At 50.1% G+C, this 11,250-nt stretch overlaps 1 protein-coding gene across 3 annotated transcripts in view; it reads right to left on the bottom strand.

The window, feature by feature from the left end:
- Positions 1-221: 221 nt before the first annotated feature.
- The window catches only part of LOC148118446 (uncharacterized), a 33,434-nt gene continuing 22,405 nt past the window's right edge, over positions 222-11,250 (bottom strand). For all 3 annotated transcript variants that reach the window (XM_087900194.1, XM_087900195.1, XM_087900196.1), the window contains 3 exons: positions 4,802-9,772; positions 4,220-4,416; positions 222-553 (listed from right to left, as the gene is read on the bottom strand). In XM_087900194.1, the coding sequence (XP_087756320.1) occupies positions 4,383-4,416; positions 4,802-9,729 (4,962 nt within the window). In that variant the 5' untranslated portion in view covers positions 9,730-9,772 and the 3' untranslated portion in view covers positions 222-553; positions 4,220-4,382. The remainder of the gene's footprint in view (positions 554-4,219; positions 4,417-4,801; positions 9,773-11,250) is intronic.

Genomic DNA, 11,250 nt, shown 5'->3' with positions numbered 1-11,250 from the left:
AGGTGATCTCCATAATGGCAAAGAAAGAATCAGAACAATATTAGCATATCCTAATCTTTTTAGGATGGCGACATCCTGTCTGGAAGTCATGTGACCACCTTCCGTGTGGCCAGGTATGAGCTGGCCTGTAAGTTTGGCTGCCATACAATGGCCTGTATATAATGGCCTGTATAATATTGCCCCACAGGTCAGGATAAAAATCAAGTCAACATTTAATATAGTAAATAATAAACATGAATTTATTTATTGAATAATGAAATAGTACACAGGAAATTCTGTGTCTGGCCTGTGAAATATTCTTTCACCTCTGGGAGTGGAATATAGTCCTGATGTGCCAACATCAAGTGAAAACTATCAGTGTCATACTACCATGACACCACGGGAAATGGCTAGGGATGCCATTCTGTTGCCGTCCCACAGAGGCAGCTTACAACAGGTTACCCCGCTGGTCTTGATAGGTTCAAGTGACCCGTGATGTTCAGCAGAGTTATCCGAGCAGACAGACAAAAATGAAGTTGAAACCACAGTTATGCAGGAACCTTTCGCTAGAATGCTGTGGACAAAATCACAGTTATCGCAGGTTGAGAAATCGATCCCACACATAAGAACAATCATTTATGAAAGATGAAGCCTTCACCCATGTTTCTATTCCCTTTTCTTCATGCCTCCCATCTTTTGTGTGTGTGTTCATATGTGTCTTCTGGAGCACTGCCTGTGTCCACTCCCATGTGAGTAGGAGGGTCTCAAGTGTCATACTTACCTTGCTTCCTGAGACACTCTCCTTGAACCTGTGACTTGTCAGTAACTCTAGATCACCTGTACAAGGATGAAAAGGGGACTTCTCCCTTCCACCTCCATAGAGGTAGGATGATGCGCTCCCACTGGCCTTCAAGGCTTTTTTGTGGCAGCTGGTTCTGAGCCCACGCCCTCACGTTTGAAGAGCGAGCACTTGGTGGAGTGAGTTATTCCTGTCACTAGGAGGGCAATTTGATGGCTACGTTCTCATCTCATGATATCTCTCAGGAGCCTAATGTTGTCAACAGAACAAATGAATAATTGACCCTGTGTGGTGGTCAATCCCTGTTGGAGCTCTGTATGGAAAGCAAGAAGAGATTGTGATTGGATGTGTTCACGAGTGCTTGCAAGTTAAGGAAGACCAAAGGTTATTATGCATTTCCTGCCAATGGTGAGCAGCTTGGGGAATCAGAAAGGTTGGTCAAAAAACAAAAACCAAACAAAAGCAACCACATGATTTCTTGACTTGTGTGAAGATGAGCAGTGTGGATTTGCTGTCTGAAAGGGGCAGAGAAGCCACCACAAGCTTTCCTGAGGTAAGACCGAAGGGCAGATGAGGCTGGTGCCTTCGAGACCTTGAAAGGAAGTGCCCTGGCTTTATTGGATGGTGTCCCTAATGGATTCTGTAACCTTGTCTGTCAGGGACAGATTTCTTTCACATTGTCCCTGGCTAGACAGCCTTTGCTTGAGGAGAGCTGAGCAGACATGTGTGTCCCATTCTAACCTTCCATGGTGCTCAGCCTGAATTCTCTGGCCACCTGCCCACCTACCTCCCATTCAGCTTCACCACGACAGGAGACAGATCATGATGTCAGAGTCACACAGAGTTTGCTATTCCCCTGCTTTCCAAAGGCTCATGAGAAAGCTGTGAAGATCATCCTTTGCTTGATTAGATGGCTTTCCCAACACCAGGAGCTGATTGACAGGACACTCCCTAAACTCCATGATGCCCTGCGCTGGTCCAGGACTTATGTTCACATTGACTACTGTGTCTGATAGTCAGGGGCTGGAAGACACTAACGCTGAATGCCCCACCTCTTTCAGCAAGTTGGCAGAGAGGCTGTGGCATGGGTTGGTTGACGGGCTGCCACTGTGGTCAGACTTCCGTTGTCACATAAGGCAGACCACTGATGGTTTTGTATGTTGTGTCTCCCAGTGAGGATTGAGGGGTGTGCCTGTTGTTTGTTCTTTTTCTGAAACTATCTAGCCCATTCTGACCGTGTGAGGTGGTCCCGAACATCCAATTGGGTGCAGAGAGGCAAACAGGGCTCCTCTAGGTGAGGGGTTCCACAAAAGAAACTTTGTTGTGGATTTGACTGAGTGCAAGGGTCTCTTCTGTCTTCCCGACATCTTTATGGAAATGCAGGTTTGTAACTTTCAAGAGAGACAGTGGTGTCATCGGCTCTCTGAGAGAGCAAGGAGAGCAGAAGGGTGGGGACAGTGACAGTCAGAGCTCAGGGAGATGCTACCCAAGAGTTTGCTCTCCCCATCCTGGATAATATATGGCTTAGTTTGAATGAGAATGACTCCCATGGATGGACATGTTTGGATATGGAACAGGAGGTATGGCCTGGAAGGAGGAAGTGTCAGTAGGGGTCACAGAGCTTTAAGGATTCTACAGCCAAACCATTCCAAATAATTCTCTCTCTCTCTCTCTCTCTCTCTCTCTCTCTCTCTCTCTCTCTCTCTGTGTGTGTGTGTGGGGGGGGTGTTGCTTGAGAATCAGTGTCAGCTATCACCTCCAGCTCCAATGTCACGACTGCCTGCCTATTGCTAGATTCCCATCAGGATGGTCATGTACTGTCCCCCTCTGCAACTGTGGAACCTTAAATAACATGCTTTCTCACTTAAGTGGCCTTGGCCACAGTGTTTTGTCAGCAGAATGGGCTAATTCAGTAAGTGAATGCTAGAATAGGTATCTGTCTGCACCAAGGTCCTATCTCAAAGGTCCTAGGGTATCTGCAAATGATTCTTGACACAGGGAGACAAGTGTCAAGCCCTCCTCAGGATGACCTGCTGACCCACTGCCCCATCAACACTAGAGTTCGGCACTGTAGGCTGCCACAGAGACTGTGTGTGCAAGCTGTGCTCAGCGGTGGCTGAGGAAGTAGACTGCTGTTTGCTAAGCTGATGCAACACCCACATTCAGAAAGACCAATGCCAGCATTCTCAGCAGACATAAAGCCCGATTCATTGGTGGATTCCATCAAGATCAGGCTTCAGAAACTCATCTTCCACACAGAGACACTCAGAGAACTCAAACTAATTCATCTAAATCAGCGCTTCTCAACCTGTGGGTCTCAACCTCTTTGGGGATCGAATGAGCCTTTCACAGGCTCACCTAAGATCGGAAACAGGAGCAAAGGTAACTGTTTTTTGGGGGTCTCCACAACATAAGGAACTGTATTAAGGTTGCAGCATTAGGAATATTGAGAACCACTGATTCAAATAATCCCCTCTGACAAGAACCCTGGATTCCCTGTCAGCTGGGAAGCTCTCGCTGACACAGAGCTGTTCACAACCTGCATGGTGACCATGAGGATTCTGCAGTCACCTCACTCAGCAAGAATGTACACAATAACACTGGCTGATACCTTGTAGCTCCATGACAGTGACTGTTTTCCCCAATCTAGACCCCGGATGTCATCACTGGACACAAAGCCGGCCAAGGATGCAGGCCTTGTCCAGCAGTGATGTTCCACAGTCCTCTCAAGTCCTAGTTACCTTTTCACAGTAGCCAGAAAAGTCCTGTAATTTTAGACAATCAGAGTGAAAGAATCATTCAATGGGATAAAAATACTACCACAGTTTCTAAACTTCTGAAACATGGGAAGGGCAGCATGGACCCTGGTGGCAGGAGGCTGTGAAGAAAAGGACGCAGATGCTACCAGATCAGCCTGTGGTTGGATAGAGCAGAAAGAGGAGGCTCCTGGGAAGGGGTTGGCTTGAACCCCCTAGGGAGGCATGGTCTTCTGCTCCTGAGTACCCATGCCCTGCACCCCATACCTCTCTTCTCCAGGGAGTTTCTCCCGATCAGCCCGCCCAAGGTCCCTGTCCTTGCCCTACCTGCTCATCTCTTTCTTCTCAACTGCGTGGCTGGAACTGGAATTTCCCATGGGCAGACTCCTCCCCTTCCCCAGCGTCATGCCCTGTCCCCCTCACTGTCTTACTGATTTTCTTCTCTCTTGCCTTGTCCCACAGACCCCTCTCCTCCTCTCTGCCCTGGATGTGGACTTCTTTACAGCTGGTTATCCATAAGGATCTTCAAAAATTAGGGGACGATTTGGTGAAGACCCCATGTCGTGTGGAACATGAAGTTGCATAACGTAGATTGCAGAAGTTGGATGGCTGACTCTTTAAAATAGGGTTCCCGTGTGTCCGAATTCTGTGTCCAGCCATAGCGCTGGGACAAGTATGAACTTACCTTGTGGGAGCTAAGAGCTCCCACTGCAGGGAGAGGAGGGGTAGAGAGCTTGTCCCAATGTTGTGTCACAAGGCATGATGTTCAGGCACATAGCTCTTAAATGTTCTGGCCTGGTACCCTCTTGTGGCTGGTAGGCCACACCAGGCCGAACAGCAGCCATGGTTTATGAACCATGGCCCCAGGCCTGTTCTTCAGACCTTGAAAGGAGACACAAACAAAGGACTCTGTTAGTGACTCTGACATAGACAGGACTCACCACTAGGCTAGCCTGTTGTTCCACAGCTCTCTACGTGATTCCTCTTGCCTAACCTGATCTCCCTACCCCAAGCCCAAACCCCTCTCCTTCCCTCCGCTGCCCCTGGTTGCATCCTCTGCTTCTCTGCTTCAGGCTCAACTTCCCCAAATCCATATAAAGGGGTAGAGTGGGAACGCTCCTTCTAGGGTCACAGACATTAGGGTTCGTATCCTATAACAGGTACAGCATATCCTTGGCAAAAGCCAAGATCTAATACACAAGAAATCACTGGACTTGTCTAACCGGGCTCACTGGGACTCCATTTCCCACCTCTCCCTGTCCCTCACCTGGGGGTTGGGGTTCCTTCCGTTGGGGTGAGGAGGCAACAGAAGAAACAGCAGCAGAGACGATGAATTTGCCTCCTCACCCCTTTAAGGCGCCATCTCTTCTTCTTCTTGTCAGGGTTCTGGTTTTCAGCATGCAAGTTGTCTTCACGGTCCACATTTGAGCTAGGCGGGCTGCCCACGGATTCTTCATATTCCTCCCTCCGGCTCAGGAGAGGGGCCAAGGACTCCTCACTCCCCCAGGGGGAGCCAGGGATAATGATGACTTCGGGATATAGACATGGGTGCACAGGACCACCAAATGTTACATCATTCTCTGTGCCCTGGCTTGGGCCATCACCTATGGTGCCCTCATTCTCCCTGCTGAGGCCAGTGCCCCTGGTGACGTCGGGGTCTTCACTGCGACTCAGGGGATCACAATCAGTTACATCAACTCCATTGCCCTCTCTTGGGCCATGGCCTGTGGTGGACTCAGTAACCATGCTGGGGCCAGGGCCCTCGGTGACCTGAGGGTCTTCATTGTGGCTCAGGGGACCATGATAGGTTACATGAATTGCAATGGCCCGGCTTGGGCCATGGCCTATGGTGGACTCACTATCCCTGCTGGGGCCAGGGCCCTTGGTGACCTGAGGGTCTTCATTGTGGCTCAGGGGATCACAATCAGTTACATCAATTCCTATGCCCTCTGTTGTGCCATGGCCTGTGGTGGACTCAGTAATCATGCTGGGGCCAGGGCCCTTGATGACCTGAGGGTCTTCATTGTGGATCAGGGGATCACAATCAGTTACATCAATTCCTATGCCCTCTCTTGGGCTCTGGCCTGTGGTGGACTCATTATCCCTGCTGGTGCCAGGGCCATTGGTGACATGAGGGCCTTCATTGTGGCTCAGGGAATCACAATCAGTTACATCAATTCCTTTGCCCTCTCTTGGGCCATGGCCTGTGGTGGACTCAGTAACCATGCTGGGGCCAGGGCCCTTGGTGACCTGAGGGTCTTCATTGTGGCTCAGGGGATCACAATCAGTTACATCAATTCCTATGCCCTCTGTTGTGCCATGGCCTGTGGTGGACTCAGTAACCATGCTGGGGCCAGGGCCCTTGGTGACCTGAGGGTCTTCATTGTGGCTCAGCGGATCACAATCAGTTACATCAATTCCTATGCCCTCTGTTGTGCCATGGCCTGTGGTGGACTCAGTAACCATGCTGGGGCCAGGGCCCTTGTTGACCTGAGGGTCTTCATTGTGGCTCAGGGGATCGCAATCAGTTACATCAATTCCTATACCCTCTGTTGTGCCATGGCCTGTGGTGGACTCAGTAACCATGCTGGGGCCAGGGCCCTCGGTGACCTGAGGGCCTTCATTGTGGCTCAGGGGATCACAATCAGTTACATCAATTCCTATGCCCTCTGTTGTGCCATGGCCTGTGGTGGACTCAGTAACCATGCTGGGGCCAGGGCCCTTGGTGACCTGAGGGTCTTCATTGTGGCTCAGGGGATCACAATCAGTTACATCAATTCCTATGCCCTCTGTTGTGCCATGGCCTGTGGTGGACTCAGTAACCATGCTGGGGCCAGGGCCCTTGATGACCTGAGGGTCCTCATTGTGGCTCAGGGGATCACAATCAGTTACATCAATTCCTATGCCCTCTCTTGAGCTCTGGCCTGTGGTGGACTCATTATCCCTGCTGGTGCCAGGGCCATTGGTGACATGAGGGCCTTCATTGTGGCTCAGGGAATCACAATCAGTTACATCAATTCCTTTGCCCTCTCTTGGGCCATGGACTGTGGTGGACTCAGTAACCATGCTGGGGCCAGGGCCCTCGGTGACCTGAGGGTCTTCATTGTGGCTCAGGGGATCACAATCAGTTACATCAATTCCTATGCCCTCTGTTGTGCCATGGCCTGTGGTGGACTCAGTAACCATGCTGGGGCCAGGGCCCTTGGTGACCTGAGGGTCTTCATTGTGGCTCAGGGGATCACAATCAGTTACATCAATTCCTATGCCCTCTGTTGTGCCATGGCCTGTGGTGGACTCAGTAACCATGCTGGGGCCAGGGCCCTTGATGACCTGAGGGTCTTCATTGTGGCTCAGGGGATCACAATCAGTTACATCAATTCCTATGCCCTCTCTTGGGCTCTGGCCTGTGGTGGACTCATTATCCCTGCTGGTGCCAGGGCCATTGGTGACATGAGGGCCTTCATTGTGGCTCAGGGAATCACAATCAGTTACATCAATTCCTTTGCCCTCTCTTGGGCCATGGACTGTGGTGGACTCAGTAACCATGCTGGGGCCAGGGCCCTTGGTGACCTGAGGGTCTTCATTGTGGCTCAGGGGATCACAATCAGTTACATCAATTCCTATGCCCTCTGTTGTGCCATGGCCTGTGGTGGACTCAGTAACCATGCTGGGGCCAGGGCCCTTGGTGACCTGAGGGTCTTCATTGTGGCTCAGGGGATCACAATCAGTTACATCAATTCCTATGCCCTCTGTTGTGCCATGGCCTGTGATGGACTCAGTAACCATGCTGGGGCCAGGGCCCTCGGTGACCTGAGGGTCTTCATTGTGGCTCAGGGGATCACAATCAGTTACATCAATTCCTATGCCCTCTGTTGTGCCATGGCCTGTGGTGGACTCAGTAACCATGCTGGGGCCAGGGCCCTTGGTGACCTGAGGGCCTTCATTGTGGCTCAGGGGATCACAATCAGTTACATCAATTCCTATGCCCTCTCTTGGGCTCTGGCCTGTGGTGGACTCATTATCCCTGCTGGTGCCAGGGCCATTGGTGACATGAGGGCCTTCATTGTGGCTCAGGGAATCACAATCAGTTACATCAATTCCTTTGCCCTCTCTTGGGCCATGGACTGTGGTGGACTCAGTAACCATGCTGGGGCCAGGGCCCTTGGTGACCTGAGGGTCTTCATTGTGGCTCAGGGGATCACAATCAGTTACATCAATTCCTATGCCCTCTGTTGTGCCATGGCCTGTGGTGGACTCAGTAACCATGCTGGGGCCAGGGCCCTTGGTGACCTGAGGGTCTTCATTGTGGCTCAGGGGATCACAATCAGTTACATCAATTCCTATGCCCTCTGTTGTGCCATGGCCTGTGATGGACTCAGTAACCATGCTGGGGCCAGGGCCCTCGGTGACCTGAGGGTCTTCATTGTGGCTCAGGGGATCACAATCAGTTACATCAATTCCTATGCCCTCTGTTGTGCCATGGCCTGTGGTGGACTCAGTAACCATGCTGGGGCCAGGGCCCTTGGTGACCTGAGGGCCTTCATTGTGGCTCAGGGGATCACAATCAGTTACATCAATTCCTATGCCCTCTGTTGTGCCATGGCCTGTGGTGGACACAGTAATCATGCTGGGGCCAGGGCCCTTGATGACCTGAGGGTCTTCATTGTGGCTCAGGGGACCACGATAGGTTACATGAATTGCAATAACCCGGCTTGGGCCATGGCCTGTGGTGGACTCAGTATCCCTGCTGGGGCCAGGGCCCTTTGTTACCTGAGGGTCTTCATTGTGGCTCAGGGGATCACAATCAGTTACATCAATTCCTATGCCCTCTGTTGTGCCATGGCCCATGGTGGACTCAGTAACCATGCTGGGGCCAGGGCCCTTGGTGACCTGAGGGTCTTCATTGTGGCTCAGGGGATCACAATCAGTTACATCAATTCCTATGCCCTCTGTTGTGCCATGGCCCGTGGTGGACTCAGTAACCATGCTGGGGCCAGGGCCCTTGGTGACCTGAGGGTCTTCATTGTGGCTCAGGGGACCACGATAGGTTACATGAATTGCAATAACCCGGCTTGGGCCATGGCCTGTGGTTGACTCACTATCCCTGCTGGTGCCAGGGCCCTTGGTGACCTGAGGGTCTTCATTGTGGCTCAGGGGATCACAATCTGTTACATCAATTCCTTTGCCCTCTGTTGGGCCATGGCCTGTGGTGGACTCAGTAACCATGCTGGGGCCAGAGCCCTTGGTGACTTGAGGGTCTTTATTGTGGCTAAGGGGACCATGATAGGTTACATGAATTACAATGGCCCGGCTTGGGCCATGGCCTGTGGTGGACTCACTATCCCTGCTGGGGCCAGGGCCCTTGGTGACCTGAGGGTCTTCATTGTGGCTCAGGGGATCACAATCAGTTACATCAATTCCTTTGCCCTCTGTTGTGCCATGGCCTGTGGTGGACTCAGTAACCATGCTGGGGCCAGGGCCCTTGGTGACCTGAGGGTCTTCATTGTGGCTCAGGGGATCACAATCAGTTACATCAATTCCTATGCCCTCTCTTGGGCTCTGGCCTGTGGTGGATTCAGTATCCCTGCTGGGGCCAGGGCCCTTGGTGACCTGAGGGTCTTCATTGTGGCTCAGGGGATCACAATCAGTTACATCAATTCCTATGCTATCTGTTGGGCCATGGCCTGTGGTGGACTCAGTAACCATGATGTGGCCAGGGCCCTTGGTGACCTGAGGGTCTTCATTGTGGCTCAGGGGCTCACAATAGGTTACATCAATTTTTATGGCCACTCCTGGGCCATGGCCTGTTCTGTCTTTAGTATCCCTGCTGGGGCCAGTACCCATCGTGACATCAGGGACTGTAGTTTGGCTTGGGGGAGTACCATCCCAGTCTTCGATATCTGTACATTGAGTTTTGCAAGGGCCCATAGTTTCTTTGTGGTCTTCCCCCTGGCTCAGGGCACACAGCAGAGTAAGGCCTGACCGGAAGTTGATGCTGCCCTTCTCCTGCACCTCAGCCTCTCCGCTGTCATCCTCCATGTCTAAATCCTCCATGCAGGAGAAGTAGTCCTCCTCTGACTCACTCTCAAGATCAGTTTCATTCGAGTTAGTACTCTCCATCTCCTCAGAAAAATTCTGTGAGGCCGACAAAACCGGCCAGCTCTTATGCCCCAGTTTTTCCGTTTCCTCGTCCATGACCCCCACCCTGACGGGTGGGGGATGGGACCACCACAAGATTCTAGAAGGAAAAAGACAAAAGCAGGTCTAGAGAAGTTTATGGCTCTAAATGTCTAAATCATGAAAATCATCAAAAAATTAGCTACCTCAAACCTCCTAATGATACATCTTAGGATCAGAGGTTAAAAAAAATAAATGTCAACCCAAACCCCAAAGCAATTATGAGAAAGCATAAGAAAGAGCAGAGACGAAATAAGTCGTCTCTTAGAGTTTGAATCAGAGACCAAAGAAACAAGGATCTGGTGATTTGAAAGGATGAAGTCTGACAAACCCTTGACCTGCATCACCCAGAGAGAAGATTCAAACTCTTGAAATGTGAGACAAGACATAAAGTATGAAGGAAGGACAAGTAGGACCTAGGGAGCCCTGCGTGTGTGTGATGTGAACTGACTCTAGAGAGTTGATACTCCTGTAAGCAAGAGATTTCTTGAATTATAAGAGACACTAACGTTGATAAGATGTTATTAAACCTACATAACACTTGCTGCCTTCCAACTACTCCACCCTGAGCATGAGGATCAATTCCACATGTTATAAAACATTCACAGGGATCAATTTAGGGATGAGATGGAAAGAGAAACACAACTTCTGCTAGCAAGGACATCTCAGGACGAACAGAGTGCATGATGGCTCTTTCCATATAACAGAGACCACTGCTCCTCGGGAAGCATCAAAAAGCCACGAAGAAAGATCATTGCAAATATAGTCTTGAAAGCCAGTATAATCCTGAGGCTGAACCCATAACAACAACAAACACAACACACACACACACACACACACACACACACACACACACACACAGGATTAAGTGTATCCCAGTGTCCTTGACCAACATTCACTTGTACATCTGTTATCAGATTCCTTGCTTCTTCACACATATTCAAACAATCCATGACAGCTAGGATGTTTCCTATTCACAGAGAGTTCAACAGGGAATCCTAGGACAATTCTATGGGTAACTATCTAACAGGCATGTAAGGAGATCAAGTGAAGAGGTCCATACTTAGCCACAAAAACATCAACTTTTGTTGTTCTCTGAAGACAAAATAGACATGATGTTCGTACTGCAATCCCCACCCCCTTTCTGGTTCCAGAGAAATGGTGACTAGAGCTGTGCATCATTAGCTCGAATCCTAATTGAAATGGGGGACTTTGGGGCACACACCAGGGGCAGCTGTAATGTCACAGAGCAGATGAAAAGGATCCCAGGTCATTGTATACATCTATAGAAGTGTTACAGAGGATTCCTTATTTCACACAGATAAGGTTTAAAATAAGAAAAATGAAACTAAAGTAAAACGTGGCAAAAATATTTAAATGGAACAATTCAGCAAAATGAACACATAAGCAGAAATCTGTGCCTCAACAAAAAGCATTGATTGTATGTATCAAAAACAACTGAACACAAAATCCAGACAACAAAGAGGAAATCTCCCAATGTCAAGGTCCAAGAGATTAGGAGATTCCAGTTTATGAGGT

The sequence above is a fragment of the Myodes glareolus genome, chromosome 22, assembly GCF_982192425.1.
Source record: "Myodes glareolus chromosome 22, mMyoGla1.1, whole genome shotgun sequence".
NCBI classification, from domain to species: domain Eukaryota; kingdom Metazoa; phylum Chordata; class Mammalia; order Rodentia; family Cricetidae; genus Myodes; species Myodes glareolus.
This window is presented reverse-complemented; position numbering and strand designations above follow the sequence as displayed.